General features: G+C 44.5%; 1 protein-coding gene across 1 annotated transcript in view; it reads left to right on the forward strand.

Moving 5' to 3' along the window:
* Positions 1-21,866, forward strand: part of ADIPOR2 (adiponectin receptor 2) — a 35,454-nt gene extending 13,588 nt beyond the window's left edge. Inside the window, exons 2-8 of the mRNA XM_077340033.1 lie at positions 1,477-1,705; positions 13,353-13,469; positions 14,621-14,792; positions 16,053-16,239; positions 16,863-17,050; positions 18,442-18,635; positions 19,217-21,866. Of these exons, the coding sequence (XP_077196148.1) occupies positions 1,538-1,705; positions 13,353-13,469; positions 14,621-14,792; positions 16,053-16,239; positions 16,863-17,050; positions 18,442-18,635; positions 19,217-19,345 (1,155 nt within the window). The 5' untranslated portion in view covers positions 1,477-1,537 and the 3' untranslated portion in view covers positions 19,346-21,866. The remainder of the gene's footprint in view (positions 1-1,476; positions 1,706-13,352; positions 13,470-14,620; positions 14,793-16,052; positions 16,240-16,862; positions 17,051-18,441; positions 18,636-19,216) is intronic.
* The last annotated feature ends 3,734 nt before the right edge of the window (positions 21,867-25,600 follow it).

Consider the following 25,600-nt stretch of genomic DNA (forward strand, 5'->3'; position numbering starts at 1 on the left):
TTCTGAGAATTGTCTAGAGAGCCTTGGGCCAATTTCCTCATGATTGTAATAGGTTGAACGTGTTTGACGTTGAATTAATTTTGATAAGAGAACGTGGGGCGGTGCTGCTTCAGCAATATGTTCAAGTCCTGATATATAGGATGATTCGGAATAGAAGGTGGCCTTTTAAATGATATCCTGGTGTTTTCTAGGTAAGGCCCAGAGGCCACTCCATTTTCTTAAAATTGTATTCTAAGAGCTGAGTAAGACATTTCTAGATGAAATTGGCATCTGGTGCAGAACGCTGCTTTGTATGAACCAATTCATCAGGTCCTTCATGGCCTTGGCTCTTCTTATCTCCTCTGCCACAACAGCATCACTCTTCCCAAGTACTATCCTGCAAAATCAGTAATCACCCAGAAGGTGGTGGCCCCACCTTATGGAATGGCCTCCCTTACACGTTCAGCAAGGCTTTCCACCAACAGTGCACAATGGAATTATTCAAGAGGGCTTTTTGTATGGGTGACATAGGATTGTCCGGTATTGAAGTGGTCAGAAAGTTGCATTGGTAAAGTGATAGGGACTGTGGCTTACACTATTGTATTGCTGCCTATCACTACCACTGTGCATATGTTCCAGACCACGTAGTTTTACACCATTTGACTTAACATGTTTTTAAGAAGCATGCTTTGTTTGGGAGTTCTGCTTGATTTCAGTTTCCTATAGTCTAAATCCTATTGTACTGTTCATTGGATGTCTCATTTTATTGATATTTGATTTACGGCATGTAAAGCACCTTGAACCTATCGTCATTGTCCTCCTCCTCGTACATTACTAAATTCTCAACCTTTTAAAGCTTCCACGTTAATAAAACCTACCCATCCCTCTACGAGGTTGGTATTTTGTTTTTCATTCTAATGGTTTAACATACCAGAACCAAAAGAGCTTTAAAAATAAACAGCTGTGTTCTTGGTTCCATTGAAGGCTTGTCCTTCCACCCCATTAAAGCATGTGAACAGGCTTCAAGCACTTAATTTCTACTGAGTTCTGTGACTAGTCAGCTGGGTGCAAGATATTTTTCCTTTGAATGTCATACTTGCTCTAGGCTCTTAATTTAGTTGTTGGTTCTTCCTGCCTCAAAGGAAGAATCTCTTAACATATACCCCTTTCTCCTTAAATATGATAATGGCATATGGATGCCTTAAAGGGTGATTCAACTGTTAATCAAGGTATTAGACAAGGATTATGATTAATACCGAAGTTGCTAATGTGCCGTCTGCTGTGCGTGTGAGTGTGGGGATTTTTAAATAGGGCCTTCAAAGAATTTCCTGTCCCTTCACCCTGGTGATGCCAGAAACATTTCACAAAAGGGATTTTAGCTCAGCTGGACTGCAGATTCATCTTGCAGTCATCTGAAGTGAGGGTGTCACTTGTTAGATAAGTTTATGTGATTGCATATTAGCATGTGCACTAATGTGGACCTTGTTTGCTTTCCAGAACTGGTCTGTCGCCGCTCCTTGCCTGAGAGACAACTTTCCTGGAGAAGACCCCTGGTCTCATGAGCGGACCAACGGATCTCGGGAACGGCAGCATTCTGGAGCCAGTCTTGCGGCTTAGGAAAGGATATATGCCCGATGTTGCTGGGCAGAACCGCGATGATCATAACCAATCGAGTGAGCAGGGGCCCCTCCTGGTGGAGCCCCCTATATCTTCTGAGCAGGAAAAGGTAATAACTGACATTCTAAAACTTTGGCATGAGCTGCACAAAAGCTTCTTATGTTGAATATGGGGGTGAGTTAATGCCTTTCCCCAGTACCTGAAGTTCACAGTGTAGCGTGAAACTTAAAGATGGGGCTGGTTTTAAGACCTTCTCAATTTGAAAACTTGGTACTAAGCAAATAGGCTACCAACTGAAAAGTTGCTAGCCTGTTGCTTTTGTATAGGTCCCCAGAGTGCAGGCTGGAGACCTGTTTTAATTGTAATGTTCAGTATGTTGTAAAAACAATAAAGCCAGCAGTGTGCTAACTTGAAAGCAGAAGATGCTGTTAATCCTTAACTAAGCAACTTGTCCATTGAACAAATGATGGGGGCATCAAAGCCGGCCTAAACTCTCTTTGCGCCTGCAAAAAACCCCTACTTATTAGTCTCTAACTTACTGGCATAGGTGGCAGAATGCCTTTGTATGAGAGAAGGTACTCTAAATATCTTGGACCTAGGATGAGAATGGTATTAGGCATTACAGTCAGTACCCTGGATTTAGCCCCAAGCCTGATATAAGCAGGAGTCCCTTGATAGTATATGTACCACAGTATTCCAGACTAGCTGAACTGTTTTCAAGGGAATTAACCGTGTAATAATTTAACAGGATTAACTTTTGCATATATATTCCTACAGTTATGATGGTCAGTTCTTAGTCTGACGAAGAGTGCTTGCACTCAAAAGCTCACACCTTGAATAAATCTTTGCTGGTCTTAAAGGTGCCACTGAACTGATTTTTTTGAAGGGTCCCAGTACTTACAATATTATTCTGTGGTCTCTGTTTTCAGAAAGGGGTGCAGCAACTCCAGTGTCCTAAGTGACAAAAAGCATTCTTGTTACAGCTGGCTCCTAATCCAAGCACAACACTGGGTTCAGTAATGCTGCAGAAGCATTAGTTTGACCTTCAAGTATGCACACAGGGCACCAAAGACTTGTAGCTTCTGGTTGTGCTTTACTAGTTGTCTGTTCAGCATAAATGAACATGGGGACCAGTAACCTATCATTCAGCCGCTGTGTGCTTGATGTGGGAGGCCCGAAGTCAAAAGCATCAGTCTGCTATAGATTTTTCAAGCCTCAGGTCTCATCCAAACTGGCAAAGATCAGGTTGAGGTAGCCATATTTAGAACTATAACCTAAACCTCCTGCTAGGCTGATGTTTGGCTTGTCAATGGTAGTGGTGACTAACATAAATGTATTAAATGTGACTTCCTACCAGGATGAGTAAATTCTCCATCCTCAAATACATTCTTGTCAGCCGTAAATAATATTAAACATTCAGATCAAGTTCTTCAGCCTTTTAATTGCTTTGGCTCTCCTGCCAAGAACTAAATAGCATAATGCTTTGGCAGAAACACTGTTCGTTTTAACGATACTCAGTTGCCACCTGATCTTGTCTAAGAGCTTTTGGAGGGGAGAGTGTTTTTTTCGGTAAATACATGATGTGAGTGGAATTGCCTAAGAACTTTGTACTGCAAAAAGGTGAGTTCATTATATTCAGTGCCAGTATCTTGGTGCAGGACTCTTAAAACACCTTTGGACAGCTTTTAGGAATAAGCACCCTGAGTTATTTCTGGCTGATGTTCTATTTTTAAAATGGGCCTCCTTGAATAGGGAAGAAGGGTAAATATTTGTAATGGTTTTTCACAATCTGTGCACAATATAAAGCTTGTAAGCACTCGATAGCTTACACAGCGTAAATAGATCTGCACTACTGTTAGCTGTACTTAAGTGGACTGTAATGGAGGGATGCCATAAATAGTTTGTCACATTGTAAAGTAGAAACGATTCTGCCAGTGCCGTGCTACTTCATTACAGCAGGATCACTGGGTATGCCACGAAGTTCATGCGTATGTGTGTGCCCCAGCCACTTTTAGTTAAAATACGTGCCCTGACCTAGATGCCCCAGGTTGGTCCTATGTCATCAGATCTCAAAAGTTAAGTAGGGTCGGCCCTGTTCAACATTTGAATGGGAGACCCCCCCCATTGAAGTCCAGGGTCACTACACAGAGGCAGGCCATGTCTGTTAGTCTCCTGCCTTGGAAAACCCCTACAGGTTCACTGTAGCTCATCTGTGTTTGATGGCACATTCCACCCCCACTTCTACTGCAAATTTCCATGGCTGCTAACAAAAGAAGTGAAGACAAGGCACAAATCAAAAATAAATCAAATTACAAAGAGTAAGGAAGGTAATAAAGCTAATACAAAGCTTAATAAAACACTGAACTGATCAACCACTGACTCCCTGAAGCAGCACTTCATTTCAGATTAAAAGCAGCAAGAAGGCTTCCTATTGCTGGTTAGTTACTCAACAACCAGGAAGGGAGAAGTGAAACAAATCTGCTTAGAATGGAAGTCTCACTGTTTTGGCCTCAGCTCACCAGAGACATTGTACTTGCGTGGCTTCTTTGAAGAAGAAGAAGAGCTGGTTCTTATATGCCACTTTTCTCTACCTGAAGGAGGCTCAAAGCGTTCCCTTTCCTCTCCCCACAACAGACACCTTGTGAGGTGGGTGAGGCTGAGAGAGCCCTGATATTACTGCTTGGTCAGAACAGCTTTATCAGTGCTGTGGCGAGAGCCCAAAGTCACCCAGCTGGTTGCATGTGGAGGAGGAGCGGGGAATTTAACCCATCTCACCAGATTAGAAGTCCACACTCCTAACCACTACGCCAAGCTGATCTGCCTCTACATTTCATCTCTCCCCAAAGATTGTTCAGAGTCTTTGTAAAAGGTGAAATACCTGGTATACTTAAATTCCCCAAAGACTGGTCAAAAGACCAGAAGTATTTGCATTGCTGATAGGGTTGCAACTTCATGTTCTTCCCCTAAAACTTTGTAATATGGATACAGTCCAGAGTAACTTGGAGGAGTTTCACCCTTTGGAATATGCTGAAGATTTTCTACACGATTGGAGAGTAAACTGGAAATAATGGGCAGTGGGAGTGTAGCTTTAAGTAGAAGAGTTGGTTTTCATACCCCGCTTTCCTGTACTTTAAGGGGTCTCAGAGTGGCTTATGGATGGCCGTCCCGTCCTCTTCCCACAGCAGACACCCTGTGAAGTAAGTGGGGCTGAGGAAGCTCTGAGACAACTCCTACTGGCTCAAGATCACTCAGCTTGGCTATGTGTGGAGGAGCAGGGAATCAAACCCAGTTTTTCCAGATTAGAGGCTGCTGCTTTTAATCACTACACCACAGTGACTGTTGTCTGAGTCTTGTGAAGCGCTGGTTGTGTGAGGTATGCTTAAGTGTCACTAAGTGGTCATTTTCCTGTAGGATGCACACGCGGAACCTTTCATTATATACTGGAGTTCTTGAATAGATATCTCATTAACCTCATTCTGAGAGCTTAAACAATTGTCATCAATCACCTAAAATGACTCATAAGGGAGGGGCTTTGTTAGGATTGACTCAACTAAAACGTTGGTTATGAACTGGCTCACCAACCGCTAACATTGGGTTGCAGAGGTAATAGACAATTGGATGGAAACAGTCTAACTCGGGTAGTCAAACTGCGGCCCTCCAGATGTCCATGGACTGCAATTCCCATGAGCCCCTGCCAGCATTTGCTGGCAGGGGCTCATGGGAATTGTAGTCCATGGACATCTGGAGGGCCGCAGTTTGACTATCCCTGGTCCAACTAGAACAAATGGCTAAAGCCCAGGGAACAGTGGCAAAAAGCCCATAGAAAACTATTTTTCCTCCAGGAAAAAGAATGCTTCCAAGATAGTAGGTACATTCTGTAGAAACCCTGAAGCAACAAAGCGATGTGACATTGCCACACTGGTTTTCTTTGAAATTTCTTTTAAATGGTAAAAAAAAAAAAAGCTGTCTTGTATCCAGCTCTTTCCATCGAGTTAGGCAGTAGTCATTCTAACAAAATTCCTTGTAAAAAGAAAATGTCTGTTCACAGGCATCAGAGTCAGTAACCATTGTGATAAGTATGCATTTAGGACTGGCAGAGCTTACCTGTCTAGAATTCTCTTACGGATAAGCCCTGTGGCATGTCCATTTTTAAGTCTGCGCTTAAATATGCTTTGGTAAGAAGTAAGTTTCTTTGCGATCAGCAAGGCTCTCCAAGTTTGGGATGGCGATGAGAGACGGAGTCCTATATTACCCCATCCCTAATTGGAGAGCACCGTCATTTAAGGAGGGGGAGAATGTATAGAGTCATAGGTCACTCTGACAGATGCTTGCATCTAAGATCCACTGTGCACCGAAGAAGCAGTCATCTGCCTTCAGACTCAGTAGTGTTAGGGGGCCTATCCCTTGTGCAAATTAATTTTCACTTTCTGGCGTGCATTCTGTCCTAAGCTTTCCCGTTTCCTTTGGTGAATGCTGCCGCTCTGCTTTCTTTCCTGGGCCAGCCTGGCTGGCCTCCTTCATGGCGTTTATCCCCCTCTGCCCTTTGCTGTTTGAATAGCTGGAGTGCCTTTGTTCCCCCTGCTGTTCTTCAGTCACTGATATCTCCTAAAGAAATGCCTCTTACTGTGGCTTTGTTAAACTGACACAATCAAATGCATGTGACTTTTATCACCTGATGAATGGGCTTTTTATGTACAGCCTTGAAAACCTGCACTTGACTTTCTCTCTCCCTTAAAAAAAAAAAAGACGGAACAAAACCCAAAAACTATAATCCTCCAGTGGGGCGAGGGACACAAAAGGCTGCTTTCTTTGCGTTCACCCCAACTGCGGCTGGCTTGTGCTCTTGATTGATGGGTGGTTTTGTTTTTGTTTTTAAGTTTCTTGCCTCTGTGGCTCTCTGTGCATTTGCAGTGTGTGGCCTGGAAGCGTGTCTGTGAAATTTTTGGATCTCTTGCTCTGAGGCATTTGGTACTCTGTGCAGAGAATAATGAAGCACAGCACTTGACTCTTCTTCCCCGAGCAAGGGCTCTTCCTTGGCAAAAGCCCAGCTGGAGCATTTCGTTGAGCACTCAGGGCCTGCTGAATTCGGCTGCTTGACCTGGGGTGGGGTGAGGGGAGAGTCTGATGTCTGCCTGCTATGAAGATCTGGACACGCAAGTTAAAAGAACAACAACATCGGGAAGGAGAAGAGCAGAACCCTGAGTCTGAATGAGGAAAATACTGAGAATTCATCCATACTTGTATCATGTAAGGAAGATGTCGGCCCGGTACTTTTTAACATATTTATTAATGATCTAGATGAGGGGGTGGAGGGACTACTCATCAAGTTTGCAGATGACACCAAATTGGGAGGACTGGCAAATACTCCGGAAGATAGAGACAGCGTTCAACGAGATCTGAACACAATGGAAAAATGGGCAAATGAGAACAAGATGCAATTTAATAAAGATAAGTGTAAAGTTCTGCATCTGGGTCAGAAAAATGAAAAGCATGCCTACTGGATGGGGGATACGCTTCTAGGTAGCACTGTGTGTGAACGAGACCTTGGGGTACTTGTGGATTGTAAACTAAACATGAGCAGGCAGTGTGATGCAGCAGTAAAAAAGGCAAATGCCATTTTGGGCTGTATCAACAGAGGCATCACATCAAAATCACAAGATGTCATAGTCCCATTGTATACGGCACTGGTCAGACCACACTTGGAGTACTGTGTGCAGTTCTGGAGGCCTCACTTCAAGAAGGACATCGATAAAATTGAAAGGTACAGAGGAGAGCGACGAAGATGATCTGGGGCCAAGGGACCAAGCCATATGAAGATAGGTTGAGGGACTTGGGAATGTTCAGCCTGGAGAAAAGGAGGTTGAGAGGGGACATGATAGCCCTCTTTAAGTATTTGAAAGGTTGTCACTTGGAGGAGGGCAGGATGCTGTTTCTGCTGGCTGCAGAGGAAAGGACACGCAGTAATGGGTTTAAACTTCAAGTACAACGATATAGGTTAGATATCAGGAAAAAGTTTTTCACAGTCAGAGTAGTTCAGCAGTGGAATAGGCTGCCTAAGGAGGTGGTGAGCGCCCCCTCACTGGAAGTCTTCAAGCAAAGGTTGGATACACACTTTTCTTGGATGCTTTAGGATGCTTAGGGCTAATCCTGCGTTGAGCAGGGGGTTGGACTAGATGGCCTGTATGGCCCCTTCCAACTCTATGATTCTATGATTCTATGATTAGTGTGCAGTGGGGTCTTACCCTTGAACTACCGTCTAGTTCTGTGCTTACACCAATAACATCCACCCCTCCTCCACCAACATCTCTATGTAGAAATGCCTGATGCCTTTTGTAATAGTAGGGAGCTTCTTCCCGTTTCAGATTTCCGATCTTGCATCACTGTGCATACCACAGCTACTGCTGAAGGCAAGCACAAAGCAGGCCCTCAATCTGTCTTGGTGGCGTTTCTCTTGCTGCTGTAGGTTTGTCTACTTAACTCACTGAATGAACATGAGCTGCTGCTGCCCCCAGTCTTAAATTGCTCAAGATATTCTTTAGAAGAGATGTGAAATGCTCAGTACGGCTGGATAGTTTACTTTTAATAGAAAGCGGTGGCCATTTTATGAGCTACGGTCACTTAAGCAAACAGAACCCTGGTTGATGGTTAGCAGGTTTTTTGCTCTTCATTGGGGGGGAGGGGTTTTTGCTTGCTTTTACATAGGAAAATTCTGCAACCTTCAGGCCATTTGTGAGAGGATTCCTTTGCACAGAGCTGGGTTTCTGCCCACTAGCTGTTTTCATAAACTTATCATCTTTTACTGGGATGCTCCTAGAAAGGCAAGAACTTGTTGGTCGCTGTCCAGTGCTAAAGGTTTTTTTCTTCTTCTTCTTAAACAGAGCTCACTTCTTAGATAAAGTGGAGTTGGAGGAGAATGATGTTTGGATCTTGATTAAGGAGAATAGGGGGAATATAAGTGAAAAGAAAATCTAGTGAGATCACATCGGCCTCCTGAGTGTATTCAGGACTGGGGGATACCACCGATGTCGTGTCAGTGATTATTAATGCAGAAAAATTGCTTGAACTGATGTTAACTGCCTGTTCATCTTTTTCCTCCTTTAGCATGCTGGATAAATCCCCACTACTGAATTTCCCTAATTCCCTTGCACATGGAGTAGTCCTACTTAGCAAGTCAAAGCCAGCCTGTCCCTCATGGCCGCAGCTGCTTTTAGAATTAGCATATGGACAAAAGAGGTGGGGGAAGAGCTTTCGAGAGCCTTCTGGGGCAGGTGCAGTTCTTCAGTCTGCCTGGAGTGCTCCAGTTACTCCCCAAATAAGATGTATGTTCAGCCTCCCTGTGTTAATATTGAACTCCAGCAAATAGACCTTGCTGTGCCTCATTATCTTAATGGAGCAAAGCTGTGTTTGGCTGAATGAACAGAAGGGGAGAACGTGTAGTGAGACAACCATAATAAGGTTTTGAGGGTGACTTTGCAGGCATGTTTAAAATGTGGATCGTCCAATTTTGTAATTGCCAACAACCATTCATGACTGGTGATGGGAAATGGAGAATGAGGCTAAATTCTACAGTTGCGGAAGTATTCTGGCATATTTTGGTCAAGTGCTTTGTGCAAGCACTTGAACAGCGCGACTTCCTTTCTCCCCACTATCAATATGTACTCAATTCCATGTATTACAGATGTGTGGGCCTCCCTCACAGGGAAACAAACTGTCTCAGATATGTGGCTTAGGGAAGTCAGTTGGTGGTCAATAAGAGTCCTGCAGCATAACACCCTTTTTATATTCTTCTCAGATTTTTTTGTTCGTTTTTGTACTGATTTCTTTATTTTCTGCCAGTGCTGTGTTATGACATCCTGTACTTTTATACTCCTCCTTTTCCATTCTTCTCCTTCGCTCCATTTTGCTTGGGTGCTTGGTATTTCCATTATGGCTGTTGCCATTGAGAGTGTTGCAAGCACAGGTGAACACAAGTAAAGATCCCCACGCTAATTGGCTTGTGGGGAAGCCATCATGTTTTTGGTAAGGATGATGAATTAATTTATTATATTTATATACCCCCTCTCCCCAAAGGCTCAGGGCAGTTCACCTACAACAGAAACAATACGGATAACTTATTGTAACAATAACAAAGTGATAGCAACAAGCAACATAGAACAGTATGGAATAGAATGCAATGTTAAAAGGAGGAGTACATTAAAATAACACATACTGATAGAACAGTGGGTTGGGTGATATTGTAGTGGATGCTATAGGAGGGAGGCTCAGGGGGGAGGGAAATGGCTGTTCAGGTTGACAGCAACCAAATGCCTGGTGGAGGAACTCCCTTTTGCATGCCCTGCAGAAGTGTTCAAGTTCTGTCAGGGCCCTGATTTCCTCTGGGAGCTCGTTCCACCAAGTGGGGGCCAGGATGGAGAAAACTCTGGCCCTGATTGAAATCAAGTGAGCTTCCCTGGGGCCAGGGATCACCAGAAAGTAGGAAGTGCTGGAACATAAGGCTCTTTGGGGGGTGAAAGCAGAGATGCAATCCCTCAGGTACATTGGGCCCAGACCACATATGGCCTTAAAGTGATAACCAGAACCTTAAGTTTGAGAGGGAGCCATCAAAAATCACACCCAGGTTCCTGGTGGAGTGGTCCACTGATAGCTGCACTCCATCCAGGGTGGGAAGGCGGCTTCCTCGCTTGGGCCCTTCCTGCTCACCCACAGGACCTCCGTCTTTGAAGGGTTGCACTTCAGATGACTCTGCTTTAGCTACTCCATCACTGGCTCGAGGCAGCTGGCTAATGTTTACGAGGGAGAGTCAAGGTGGCCATCCATCAGGAGGAAGAGCTGGGTGTCATCAGCATCCCAGTGTTATCCTCTGTCCTCGGTCCCAGAGGAAGGAGATCACCCACTGAAGGGCAGTTCCTCTGATCCCGGCATCGGTGAGGCAGTGAGCTAAAAGCTCATGATCGACTATGTCAAAAGCCGGTGAGAGGTCTAGTAATATAAGCAGTGCTGACCCGCCCTGGTCCAACTGGCGATGGAGGTCATCCATCAGGGAGACTAGGATGTCTCGACCCCGTGGCCAGGCCAGAAACCTGACTGGGATGGGTATAAGACCGAAGCTTCTTCTAAGTATGCTGATTGTTGATTCACGACAGCCCTTTCAAACATCTCCAGAAACGCTAAGTGTGAGACGGGGTAAGACTTCCGCTAAGTATTGCTAACCATCGCACCTCATATGCCTAACCCAGCACTCCTTTTGCCAAAGTCCTTTTAAAAATTAAATCTAATAATTATTATTAAATCTAATTAAATATTAAATCTAATAATACATAAATCTAATAATAAAAAATACAGATAGAGCTGGTGGGTTCATCAGGCCATCATTTCCCATTTTTCTAGAGGAAGTGGGATAGTTGTATTCTTTTCAGTGACTCTGAAACTCAGAGTCTAGAAGACTGGCAGCTGACAGATTATCTTAACCTTGACTAATAGTGAAGGTTAGAAAGGTCTCTGACATCTGACTTCAGAGTAGTAATTAACTGCATCCAGATGGTATGCCTGCAGCAGGACATGTTACCCAGTTCACCTGTACCATGGGGAGGCAAGGCTGTGTAGACCCCAAGTTATCTCCAGCAAAACTGCTGCACCATGATCCATTTGTTGCTCTGTCTTTGGGACACCAGGTTGTAATATCTACCTTCCCACTCAATGGTCAGAAAACAGGCTGTATAGCTTATTTAGAAATTGCCAAGTGTTGCCAATAGAACAAGGGTGCGCCCTGGCCTCTTCGAGTTCATTGCTGCAAGGCTCATTGAGCTAAAGAGCTTCCCTTGTTTTTGTCTAACACCTCCTTTTGGATGGAAGAGAAGCGTTTTTCGAGGACAAGGCTGCATTTCTGTCATGCAGATATCGTGAGAATCATGCCACCTCTGTATGTAAGCATTGAAATAGGCTGTAAGGAGGGCAGTATGTTTTAAGCATGTGCAGAATTACAGGAAGTTTTCTTTAAAATTAGAACACTAAATTGCCTGAGGGTTTGTCCTAGGTTCATTTGATATACTGCAATTCTCTTTAATAATCAAGCCAGCAGCTGGGTGAAATTCCTCTGAATTTAAAGTAGTGGAAGATTAGTATTCCAAATCTGGAGAAGGTGTATTTCCTGTTGAGTTTGCAATTCAGGCGTGATTATTTTACATCATATAAATCTCTAGCAAAATCCAAGCTGTTAAATTCATTGAAGATTGCTTAGGTTAGTTACCATTTAACACATTTTGACATTAGAAGATGATTGTATTAAACCAAAGAAACGTCTCTTAATCTTCTATTATGTGAATTACAATAGATGTGGTACTGGGCTGATAGCTTTAATACAGCTATTGAAATGCACTCATTTCTTATCAGCTGCAAGGTAAAGTTACCTGGGAGGCCGATATTCATTTCCGTGATCGAGCAAAATATTACTGTGAGGCCTGAAGCTTGTGCATTATTTAAGACACACCAGAAGTTCTGTCTTCCAGTGAAAGTGCTTTATCAGCTTTAGTTGATCTGGGATAGGTTTACGTTTAGTTAAAATAGCGGTCTGGGACCAAAGCTTGGCCATATTGGGAAAAAGGAAGCGAAAAGGGACAGGATGCGTTTGTCCTTTCCAGTTGTGAGAGATTAATTAGGAAGAAAAAATACACTAGTTTCATTAGCACTGTTGAGTATTGATCTTCAAAGTCCATGGAAAATCTGGAACCTGATTATAGAAGGGTAGGGACTGTGGTTTTGTGGTGGAGCGTCTGATTGGAATGTGGGAGGTCCCAGGTTCAGTCCCCAGCATCTCCGGTTAAGTGAAGGATATGAAAGACCACTGCTGGAGACCCTGGAGAACTGCTGCCAATCTCAGTAGACAGCACTGACCTTGAGTCAGTATTAAAGCATCTTCATGTGTTCAGAGAAGGAATTCCCTTAGTTAAATCTTCCCTTGCTTTGGTAGAATGCTTCTTTGACTGAGGGACTGCAGTTGCTCAAGTCACTGGAGTTACTTGTTCAGGTGGGTCGCTGTGTTGGTCTCAAGCAGCAGAACAAAGTCTTTATGACCAACAAAGTTTTATTACGAGTATAAGCTTTTGTGTGGAAGCACGCTTCTTCAGATACGGTTTCTTGTGTGTTTTGAAAGTTCACTAGAGTGGGTTTTTGGGTGGTCTGGAGAATGGTATAGTAAAAGTTCACGGAGGTTATCTAGAAGTGAGTCCGGAGAATTCTTGGCCCCGGCTATGTAATGTTGCTGCTTTTGTGTAAAGCCTTGAACAATACAATACCTGTAAGTGCTTATCAACTGAAAACGGTTTGCATTAGGAACTGAAAGCATTTCCATTCATTCCATCAGGATACTAGAAAACAAAGGGGGTAGGAGCTGTACCCTTTCCCCAAGCTTTTGAACGTGTTTTGCTGTCCAGAATTTTATTAAACAGAGACGTGAAGACTGCCAGGCTGGTGAGAAGCAGTAAACTCAAAATCAAACCTTCGTCCTCTTTTGATTCTCAAAAAGTCATATAGAACAGCTGAAAATACTGACCACACCATGAGAAGTTTTCACCTTTTCCTTCCCTATTTCACAGATCATGGGATGCTAATTTCCTACTCAATTTCCAGGCTGCGTAGGTTTTCTGGAAAATGCAACACCCTGGGACACCCTGGCTTCTGTGAATACTCTCAGGTTGTATGGTTGACATCACATTTAAAATCTGCTTTTGTCCACCTTTTGTACTAATTTTCTGTTTCAGAGTTCTGACGATGCCAGGGAAAGCGATTCAGCACCGGAAGATGAAGGATTTATGGGGATGTTGCCTCTCCTCCAAGCCCACCATGCCATGGAGAAAATGGAAGAGTTTGTGTGTAAGGTAAGAGATGTCAGAGCCGCCTACCATGCACCAGTGCGTCTGACACAGCTGAAGGGCCCTGTGGCTAGCAGTGCATGTACTTGTGGTGACAGAACGCCAAGTCTCAGTGGGTGGCCATCAAGATGGTCTGTTGCCTCAACTGATATTGTGATGCCGTTTTGGGATTTTGGGCCTCCTGTAATTGGATGAATTGGACAGTTTAGCACAATGGGGATTACATGCTGAAATGTGGGATTAAACATGGTGGTACAACTGTTGAGTCTCTTTTTGAAAACATCTGTGGAAGGGCCAGCAGAATAATGCTCTCTGCCTTCGTGTTTCTGGGTCAGAGAACTTTAATTTACAAGGTCAACTTTTCCCCCCTACACCTTCCCCTTTCAGGCCATGCAAATCTTTGTGTTCAGATTACCATTTGTCTCCCTTGTGTCATTGTGTCGACCTTCCAAGTTCTATTGAAATGCCACCCAGGGCAAATCCCTTGTGATCTGTGTAAATATTCCTGGTCTTGACTTTCCTTGCTTAACTTAAAGGGAAAACCAGTTTTGTATTGGTGCCAGGCTATTAGTAGTAACTTCAGACCTAAAATTAAATTAGGTCCTGCCACCTCCATGAATAGGACAGCAATACCCCCTTCTCTCCCCCCACAACTGTGTTTATATATTGGGCTTCCTGCTGAGCTTTAAATCAGATGACAAGTACAGCTGAAAACAAAAGTAGGGACTCTGGCTTTCAAAGTCCTATAACTGGTACTGCCTGGTTGCCCTTTGCAAGTCAGGCACCCCATGAAAGAGAGAATATCATCACTGTTTCTCGAATGAGTGAATTGCATCAGTCTAGCTTTGTCGGCTTACTGGGAGCAGTTCTAGCACCATATGTGGTATTGAAGCTTCAGTGGCCAAACTGTTCTCTGGAGCCACTTTCCTTTTCCCTTCTCCCCGAATATGATGTAAATGTTTGCCTCTTTTCTCCCGGTCCATCAGGGCAGGGGTAGTCAACCTGTGGTACTCCAGATGTCCACGGACTACAGTTCCCATTCACAATTCTCATGGGAATTGTAGTCCATGGACATCTGGAGAACCACAGGTTGACTACCCCTGCATCAGGGAATGCAGCAATAGGAGACTTTAATCCTTCCTTCTTTCATCCTTCAGGTGTGGGAGGGCAGGTGGCGCGTCATCCCCCACGATGTCTTGCCTGACTGGCTAAAGGACAATGACTATCTGTTGCACGGACACCGACCACCCATGCCCTCTTTCCGGGCATGCTTCAAAAGCATTTTCAGAATACATACGGAGACTGGCAACATCTGGACACATCTACTAGGTATTACCTTTGATGTCAACATGATGCACATCCTGTCTTGTCAGGGCAATGGAAGTTGGAGGTAGGGTTTCTCTTTAGCAAAGATACCCTGAGGCACGATGCACAAGGGGCTACTGTGATATCTGCAGCACAAAATTGCAGCTTCTGTTCTACTTCTTACTTGTACTGAATTATGCTTTGTGGAAGGCAGGGTGCAATTTGTCATTCCATGCAATTCAGTGAGCCCAGTGCATGGAACCCTTAATGTAGCTGAACAAGAAATACTTTCATGAACTCTTTGGAATGCAATAGATACTTCATTGAAGCTCTTAATGGCTGGCCATGATGCTTTGGTGCTTGCCAGTCAGAAGACGGCACACTCCTCATTTCCCAGGGCCGTGAAGAGGCTCGAAGGCCTCTTACGTTTGCCAGGTTTTGAGCAAAGACCCTGGCCCAAGGCTTCGAGAAAAGAGTTCTGAATTTCAGTGCCGTGGGACTAACTGCATGTCTCCTTGCAGCTGTCTCAGCACAGCTTCTCAACAATGCTGCCCTTGAAAGAAAATTGCATGTGTTTCCTGGTCCTTAAGGCTAATGACAGGACAGGCCACAGATTAGCTTGCGTTGGTATTGCAACGGTCAGTGGTTCAGCAGGAAGCATAAAACTAGCCCTAAATTTTTGCTAGCTATTTTTAACTACACAGCTGTCTTGTTTGGCAGAGCGCTTGTTTTGAAGCAGGGCTGTCCTCGGTCATAGAGCACATTGGGCTAGAGCAGATACAGCAACCGGTTTCTTTCTGCTGCACTGCTGTGCCTTTTCACGATGGGCAAAAGAAAGCTTGAATGCTGTAAACTGAGCCTGGTTCTTGGCTTGTGTCAGGTCTCTTACCAAAAGCCTTTCATGCAGCTGCTAATGTATTCAGAAGTTGGCAATGACCGGGAAATGGAGCTGAAGTGAGCATTCAGTTCTAGAGAGGCAGGGTGTACGGTAGCGTCTGACTCAGTGAATGGGGAAGAGCAGAGTTCACACCAAGCTACAGCCATAAATTTGTTGGGTAACGTGTCAGAAAATAGGCCAGCTACTGATGAGTGACTTTGAGGGACTTTTTTCCCCTCCCTAAAATATAACCCATTCTGCCAAAGGAAATGCTGACTTAGAACAATGTGGTGGATGCCTATTGAGCACTCAGAATTTGACATGGTGCTCCTTTGAGTTTGCCTCCAGCACCTCTGTTTCTGTCTTAGAATTTGGCCGGTGACATCATGTTGCTTTTCCTTGCCTAGGTTGTGTGTTCTTCTTGTGTCTGGGAATATTCTACATGTTCCGGCCAAACATGTCCTTTGTAGCACCTGTGCAGGAGAAGGTGGTGGTTGGAATGTTCTTTTTGGGAGCCATTCTCTGCCTCTCCTTCTCGTGGCTCTTCCATACAGTTTACTGCCATTCAGAAGGTGTGTCGAGGCTCTTCTCCAAGTAAGTAGCAGAGTGTCAAGTGGGAGCTCTGAGCTGGAAAGTCCGCTGAAGTCATTAAGCAGGCTACAGTGGCTTGCCCGAGGCCATCTAATTGCAGAAATGCTAGCTTGTCTCAAAGGGGTTGCAGCGGAGATGTGCGTGAAGCACTTTGGAACCCCAAGTCGTGCCTAGAATGAGCTTCTCAGGGCCGAGGTGGACACTTGGAGTTGGTATTGTGTGTTCTGCTTGAGGACTGGAAGACCAATTGCATGCACTTTTGAAATTGTGACTTGCAAGTTAAGATTGTACTTGTACCTTTTAAATCTTTGCCATGGTCCTTTGTTATTCTTTGGGGGAGTCCACACCATTGCCTGTATGGGTTTTGGGAAGTGAGCCTGTCAAAGAATGCAAGTAAGCTGCTCCATTTTTCTCAGGTTTTAAATACCAAGCATGCTCTTGGGTGACCTTATGCCCACTGAGAGGAGAGTCCTGTTTAGCAAACAGCTGTCAGTTGTATGCAGCTAGGCAAGAGATGTGCCAACGCAAGGTGCACTTTGGAAACTAGGCAATCCATCAACAAATGCACAAGAGTGATAGAACAAACTGGGATCCTGAACTGAAGTCTTTGTGTCCCTCTTTTCTAGGTTGGACTACTCTGGCATTGCCCTTCTCATTATGGGCAGCTTTGTTCCTTGGCTGTACTACTCTTTCTATTGCAACCCTCAGCCGTGCTTCATCTACTTGATAGTGATCTGTGTCCTGGGCATTGCTGCCATTATAGTTTCCCAGTGGGACAGATTTGCAACCCCTCAGTACAGAGGAGTACGAGCAGGTAAGAATCACAGAGTAGTTTTGGGAATGTCTCATTTATGTACCTGTGTAGGGCCCTGGTTGAATTAGCACGGTTTGTGTTGAACTATCAGTTGTGCTTGTGTAATGCCAAATTCAAGGGAGCTAACCATAGTTATTTTGTTTATGGCAAAAATAGTAGTCTTCAGGATTAGGAGATTGGTTGTGACCAATTTTAGTGGACTAGATTGCATTGTGTCAGATGCCTGCTGGGTGGGACCTTATTTGGTATGTTGAGTTCACATACAAATACAAACAGCTTATGATTTTTTTAAAAATTCTTGGTACATATCTGTACGTATCAATCTGTATGTGCATGAGCACATAAGGATCACCTCATGCTTTGGATGTACTTTGGTCCACAAAACATGTGCCACAATGTATCAGAAATGGTTCTGCCCATACTGGAGCCTGCTGTATCCCCACAAGAAGGGCAGTGGAATAGACCTCCAGGGAGAGCATGGTGGGCTATTGGAGCAGAGGATAGGCCAAAAGCATCTCTCCCTTTCCACTAGTGGGAGTGCCTTCTGCAAGAGAAACCCGTGGTTAGGATTTAAGATGTAGTCTTTGGGATGGCAAAGGACTACATATAACTTGCATAATTTCCTTTAAAGTAGATGTGTAGAATATGTTGCATATGATAGGAAGCTATGGTCCCCCATACAGATGTCTGTTTGCTGAATGCACTTTGCGGCATTCACACGCTTAGGTTTTTTGTTTTTTTAATGGCAGTATGAACTCTTGCAGTATCATCTTAGATGCAGAGGACAATCCATCGGCTGTAGCATTCTCTCCCCCATACACCTTCTCCTGCTGCAAGATCATGCAATAACTTCTGTTGTGCAGTGAGACATGAATTAATTTAAATTCAGGCCCATTTAAGTCAAAAGCACACGCGCACAGGAGAATACTTGCTGCCTCTCTGCATGCTTCACCGCTTTGGCTTTTTCCTTCTTCCACTCGGGAGACGCTCGGGAAGGCTGCTTGTGCAGAAACTCATGGGTTGGGTTCTTCTGGGAACAGGTAATTTTTGCTCTCATGCAGTAAAGAGAAAATGAGTTGAAGCTCCTTTTTTCATGAGCACTTCGCTTTCTCTTTCAGTAGCATGTCAAGGGTCACTGTTAATTGTGTCTAGTGCAGGCCTGTAGCTAGACTCCCCCCCCCCTTTGTAAGCTTGTATTGAATGTCTTAAAGGGAAGGATTTGCTGGCTAGTCATGCTACGGTGTTCACTTTCAGAAAAATGCACTTGGTTTTTTTGTTTTAACACAGAGGGCCTCGTTACTCTTCTCAGAGCCTCGACCTTTAGCAACCTGCTCTCGTTTCTGCCCCTTGTTCTTTGTGTCCGAGGCTGAATCTGTCCCGTTGTCCCGCAGGAGTGTTTCTGGCTCTGGGCCTTAGTGGGGTCATCCCCACACTGCACTTTGTTATCTCAGAAGGGCTCCTCAAGGCTGCCACGATGGGGCAGATTGGCTGGCTGGCCCTCATGGCTTGCTTGTACATCACCGGTGCTGCCCTGTATGCTGCTCGCATCCCAGAGAGGTTCTTCCCGGGCAAGTGTGACATCTGGGTGAGTATGCAAGGCTGCCAGGCCACGTGGAAGGAGGAGGGTGTTGAAGGCATTGTGTCCCAGCCCGCCTCTCTGCAGCGACAAATCAAAACAACAACACAACTGGCAAGGAACAGAAGCGGCAACAGTTCTGGGAGCATTTCATGTTGTTTGGTCCTTAGCGAGAACAGAGCCCTGTTGTGTCTGCTCCAGTTCTGGAACCTAGCGAGCTCTTCTCCCGTGGGTAACAGTCTCATAGACTGTTTGTGTGCCAATATTCCTCATTCTTGGCCTATCTGGTTCCCACAACAGAGAATACAGTGTAGGCACAAAAATACTCTTGTTTGAATGCAGAGCTGTTAGTTAAGTCTTGCCGGTGTTCAGTTTTCCAGCCATTGATGCCAACTTCTGCAGGGGGCGGAGTTCAATTGGCACCAGTTGGTGCGTCCAAAACATGGCTGCTCAGTTAGGAAACCAGTGTCATGACATTTCCTTTAGCAGGCAAGTCCCGTTTACCCTCTCTCAGCTAAGCTCTAGCGCATATATTTTGTCCCCCAGGGTATGGCTGTCATCTGAGCGGTTTTCCCCCTCTTCCCTTGCAGTTCCACTCCCATCAGCTGTTCCACGTGTTCGTAGTGGCTGGTGCCTTCGTGCACTTCCATGGCGTTTCGAACCTTCAGGAGTTCCGCTTCACCGTCGGAGGAGGCTGCTCGGAGAATGAGATGCTGTGAAAGGGGCCAGACGCCCAGGACTGTACCAAAAGAGAACCACGGGAGCAGCCAGGACTCCACCTGGCAGCTGGCGTGAGCCTCCGTGCCCACGTTTTACTTGTGGTGGTGTGGAAGCTTCGTGGAGATTCTAACTCAAAGGCAGAAGAAGATGAAAAAAAAAATCATACCTCAAAGCATTGGAGTGAATTGGTTTTGAAGACCGAGAAATTCTTAAACCCTAATTTATTCCTGGGATCGACAGACTGAGCTAAAGAAAGCCCTTTCTTAATCAGCTTCTGTTCAATGCCATATTTATTTGTAGAAAATAAGAGGGGTTGTTATGGAGAGGTGGCTTGGAAATTTTTTCTTTTTTTTAAAAAAAAAATCTAGTTTAAGATTTGTATCTTGTTCAGGTAAGTTGATTTTAGATGCTCTTTTGAGAGAGACAAAAATGTAAATAAGATTTCTAACTTTCTGTTTAATTGAAAAGTTTATATAAATGTTTTAAAAAACGGTGGGGAGGGAGGGGTTTTGTATAGAATGCAACATGCAAGTACCACACACTGTTTCAAATTTGCACGGAGTCTGTCAAGTGCAAGAGGGCCAGGTGAAACCCCTGGGAAGTCAAGCATCCGGGCTCTGCAGGTTCTTCCTAGTGCTCATATATGTGGGACAGAGGAACACCCCCCCCCCCCCATAAGCCTCGGGTCTGCACCCAAGGGTCAGAAGCATTGAAATGCTTACAACTTCGGTTAGGCTGCCATTCAGGCCTGTGTGTGTTCGGACAGTAAAGGAAGAAGGTGCTGTCTGTAGCTGTATGCAGCTTTTTACAGGCAATGCCTTGTAGGCGCTCCATCCCTTTGCAGATACTTCCCAATGGCTTTGTTGCACCAGCATTCTGGGTTTTAGGTGACGTAAAGACACAGCATAGCACAACCCTTGACCTCTGGAGGCCTCCTGCCAGTTTTGCCATTCTGTTAGGTCTGCCATCTCCTTTATCCAAGTGCACTTGTCAGTGTTGGGGATCTGTTATCTTGAAGGTGAGCCCGGGAATGGGAATGGACACGTCGGGAGTGGTGGGCGTAGTGCTGTGCTTGAGGGAAGGAGACCAGCGGTCTGCTTTGCGGATCCATTCTGGATCGTTCAGCGTGCTGCTGATCCCCGAGAGTGCAAAGGCAGCCTGTATTAAACCAGCTGAGCTGCAACGTAACACTGCCATGCCTTCACTTTTCCTTCCGGTATCTATGATAATGTCGCACACTGTCAAACTCAGCTTGCCGAGGAGACTTCGGATGTGTTTCAGCTTTTCCTCTCCTCAAAATAGTGTTTGGACCCACGGAAGCTTGTCTGATTTCACCTCTTCACTGGGCACTGCCTTTCCCTGTTTTCTACGCTCAAGTGTTGTTGTTGTTTTTAGAACTCTTTGCCCAAGATTTGCCCCAGAGGCAGGGAGTAGTGGTGCTTCAGATACCATGAAGCAGGGCAGTCAGAATAAGGGAAGGTATAGCCACTGCTTCTTGTTGCAGCGGTTGGTATGGGACAAACAGATCTGGGAAGACACATTTTGGGCGACTGTCTTTATACAAATAACTCTCCGAGGGTAGTTACTTTCATCTTTGAGCGAACATTCTCCTGTTTTACCCACCTTCTTTTTTTTAGGGACAAGGGAACGATCCCTCTATTTTTACCCTTGAAAACAGAACGGGAAGAGTTCAGACCTACAAGAGGTGCTTAACTAGTGCTTGTAGGCAGCTAAGAGGGAGACGGATTTTTTAATTATTATTTGACTAGGATCGCAACACTGAATGCCTCTAGGCCAGACGGGCAGCCTAACGTTTGTTGGTGTTTTGATCCCAAACTTATGTCAACAGTATTAACTTGAAGCCCTTTAAAGCACTGGGAAGTCCGATGCTGGCGTGTTGAGCCACCTGGTAGAACAGTGGCTCTCCTCCTGAGGGCAAGTGGCCATGCATATCAGGCGCAGACCTACCTGTGTGAAAAGCACTTTTTTGGGGTACTTTTGTATCTGTACCAGCAGAAGCTGCATCTCCCCATTCTGGATCATCCTGTGCTTGTGCTTCCCAGGAAAGGGGCTTTTGCAACCTGGTCTGACACAGTATAAAACCTGTACAATAACACAATGCTCCATTTGCAGCTCTTAACCCCCTCTTGGTCTCTGTTTTAGGATATCTTGTGTCCCAATAAGATCCTGCTTAGCTGTACACTTTTTTTTCTGGGGGTCCTTGCTGAGACTTCTTCCCAGGTTGGCACCTGATGCCTTACTCTCAGCAACTGGAGGTTTGCTTGCTTCCTCTCTTCCTGTGTGTGTTTGTGTGCAGGTTTTCGGCATAGGATAGTTAGATTCTGCGGCTTCTTTCCTCCCCCATTAACTAGTGGCCTTGTTCAGTTTTTTTTTAACGAAAAAATGCTTACTGTTGGAGGCAACAAAGCACATTTTGGACTTTGAAGATGGGGTCTCTGGGCAATAGGATCTCATTACTTGTTGTATTCCAAACTTCTAATAAAAACAAAATATCATGTACGTGGAGGGGTGTGAGTCTTGTGTCCAGGTTGCTTAAATCTGTTTTTCTGTTAAAGGTTGTATGCAGATATGAGGAGACGCTTGCAGGCCCAACCTATAGCCTGGGACATGGTGGCATGTCTTCGCTTTCTCACCCACACTCCTGTTGACCTACTTCCTGATGCCTAAAATGCCTTCTCTGTGTCCCTAGGTGCTATGTGAAGTTCCCCAGGCTCTGCATTATATTTCGCTACCCTTTCCCCCATTGTTCTATATTAATGGTCCAGTTTGCTTACAGTCTCCTTTCTTCAATTCTGCTGCCTGCTGGACTTCATTTATTTAGAAAATTTTGCTGCCTTTCCAGCAAAGCCTGCCTGAGGCAGTCTATTATTTTTCTTGGCCTTGTCTCCTAATTGTCTCCAACACAGCAGGAGCCCCAGCTTTCCCAGCCCCTCTCTCCTTTTAGTGCCAAATTTTCTCAACTTTTGCTCTTCGTTCTCTCTGGCTTCTGAGCAAAGTTGCTGATATTTGTCCTGCCTTGATTTTCCTGTCCTTCCAGGTGCCTTGATATTCCTGTCCTTCCAGTTTGCCTGTCTTTTTGGAGATGGTTCCATCCTTAATCCTGCCTGTCCAGGAAAGCACTTAATTCCTTCTTGATAGCTCCTCTTCAGTTTTGGTGAAACTTGAATGTTCACTTTCCCCGTTGAAGCTCTGCTACTCAATCAGATGCTGTTGTCAGCACATAGCCCCCTGAGTTGCCAGAACATTTTAGCTTTCATGCTGTCATAACAGTTCAACCAATAGTATACTGTGAAATGTATTTGAGACTACAGATGTTCAGTGTTGGATCTAACTCTGTGCAGATCTGAGTGTATCTGAAGAAAAATCTGAATCTCTATTACCTCCTTTTCCTGAATCTATATTACCTCCATCATGATGACTTTCCAGCTATTGAATTTCCAAACTAAATTGCATTAAAGGCCCATGCTTTCCTAAAATTCCACTTGGTTGTACAGAAACCCAGAAGCTATAGCACTGCTGAAGTTGATACAGACCTGGACCAATTCTATGAGCCTTCTGCTGTAGCTTATCCTGTTTTTCCTCCAGTTGTAAGGATGGTCTATTCCCCACATTTTTTTCATTAGTAACCTAAAGCACTTTTTCTGCAGTCAATGAAGAAGGAGGAGGAAGAGTTGGTTCTTTCATGCCATTTTTTTCTACCCGAAGGAGTCTCAAAGCGGATTATATTCACCTTCCCTTTCCTCTCCCCACAACAGACACCCTGGGAGATAGGTGAGGCTGAGAGAGCCCTGACATTACTGCTGCGTCAGAACAGCTATATCATTGCTGTGTGCAGCCCAAGGTCACCCAGCTGGCTGCATATGGGGGAGGAGCAGGGAATCAAACCCAGCTTGCCAGATTAGAAGTTCACAGTCCTAATCACTTTGCTTCCAAACTAGCATGCTTGCTCACTAGAAGACATCTGGTTTGGGGCAGTGGCTCCAAACAGCCTTTATCAACTTTTTTTCACCATTGAGAAACCCCTGAAACATTCTTCAGACTTCAAGAAACCCCAGAAGTGGGGCAATCATGCAGAATATGGTTGGGAGGCATAGCTGTGTCCAAGCCCAACTGGGGGCCCCTCCCCTTCTCACCTGGCCATTGAGGTGACACAGGTCACATTATCTGATAAATATTTAACAAATTACCCATATATGTTCATATTACCCAATAAATGTTTAACAATTATAGATATATAATTAGTTAGATATAGATATGTATGCATATATAATTCCCATCCATTTGGGAAACTCTTGCAGTTTTATAGGCTGGCCAGATTGACAGGCCTAAAACAGCATCTGTCAAATCCCCCAGTTAATATACCATCTTATATGACCCGCCCACCCCTCTCCCCTTTTTCCCAGTAAGCAGAAGATCTAGTGGCATACTGCATTTTTGTTACTTACATTTTAACTATGTAATTTTGTAATTTTATATTTTACCTTAGATGTGCTTTTATTGTGACGGAAACCACTCTGAGTCTCGGGAGATAAGGCAGGAAACAAATATAATTATAAATCAATCAATCTTGTTCTTTAATGCAATGACAGAAATGACGTTTAGGGAACATCTGGATGTTAACCGTACACTTGAAAATTTGCCTGTAACGTAGCATATCTGGAGGAAGAAAAACTGCTTAAACTACATTCGTTCAAAATCTACTTGTATAGAAGAACATGGGACACAAGTAAGTGCGTATTCTCACACGCAGAGAAAGGTCTCAGATGGGCTTATAAAGAGACCATGAATTTAAAACTGACAAAACCACGGCAGAGCATTCCACTGTTGTGGCCTGTCTACTAAGACCTGTATACTCTTAGCATGCACCATGTATGATGGATCTTTGGTAACATATCCCTTGTCAAGATGAAAAGTGGGGTAGAAATAGGATAATGCTAGTCTGGTCTGCAACTTCGGCATTGCTCACCGATGGGTAGCTTGCTTTTGCGCTACTTCATATTTGTTGCTGAGTTTACCTTTGAGCATCAAGGAGGGCATGAAATAGCTTAAATACCTTGTTAAAGTCTTTTTTTTTAAAGGCCCAATATCAAGCTTTACTCATAATAACCTCCTCCCTAGTATGTCATGCATCTCTCTCAGGTGCTTCAAAGCTGGCAATGCTTGACATCTGAAAGGCATTTCAATATGACAATTTTTGCAGGCCCTATCAGAAGCACACATGACTCCTAGGCATTATTCTTCTGGTTCACCGTACACAAATGAAGCTTGTCTCTCAACCAAGGTGGCATGGGAAAACCCTGGCAGTCACCTTTAGTCTTTGTATTGGATATTCTGTGGCTTGACCATGGCTTTCTAATGTAAAGGGTTGAGATCCTGTTAAAAGTGCACTTGCTTACACATGAACCAATGGACACAGAAGGCCATCAGTGTTGGCAGAATGGGTCATTGAGGTAAAGGTATCCCCTGTGCAAGCACCGAGTCATGTCTGACCCTTGGGGTGACGCCCTCTAGCGTTTTCATGGCAGACTCAATACGGGGTGGTTTGCCAGTGCCTTCCCCAGTCATTACTGTTTACCCCCCAGAAAGCTGGGTACTCATTTTACCGACCTCGGAAGGATGGAAGGCTGAGTCAACCTTGAGCCGGCTGCTGGGATCGAACTCCCAGCCTCATGGGCAGACAGCTTCAGCTAGCATTTCTGCTGCCTTACCACTCTGCGCCAAAAGAGGCTCTTACTAGTCATTGAATAGCATCTCAAATCTCTGAAAGGCCAGGAAGATGACAATTAAGTGACAGTATTTGCTCACTTGACTGAGATCATCCTAGTGCCAAAATGAAACTTCCATTCAAAATCTGTCTTCATCGGTTGCACAGGAGCTGCAAAGTCAACCATTTCAAAGTCATCTGTTCTGGCTGGTTTTTCTCAAAGTCTTCCATCTACTTTTTGGCAGTTTCTGATGCGCAAGAGATGATCTGAGGAATATGAGAAGCACAATATAAATCCCACCTACTTACTGAAGCCATGTGGAAAACTGTTCTGGTGACGGTTGCCATGAAACAAACTTTATAGTTCCAAATCTTAAAATATAGATTCTGAATACTAACATCTAATTGGCCTCTGGAAGTAGTAGGGTTGAAATAGTAGTTAGTGGCAAACAAAGGTCATGTAAAACAATCAAATTCTTGCTCTGAAGCGCAGGACATCTTAACAGTGATTCCCACCATCCTGTTGGGG

The sequence above is a fragment of the Paroedura picta genome, chromosome 5, assembly GCF_049243985.1.
Source record: "Paroedura picta isolate Pp20150507F chromosome 5, Ppicta_v3.0, whole genome shotgun sequence".
Lineage (NCBI taxonomy): Eukaryota > Metazoa > Chordata > Lepidosauria > Squamata > Gekkonidae > Paroedura > Paroedura picta.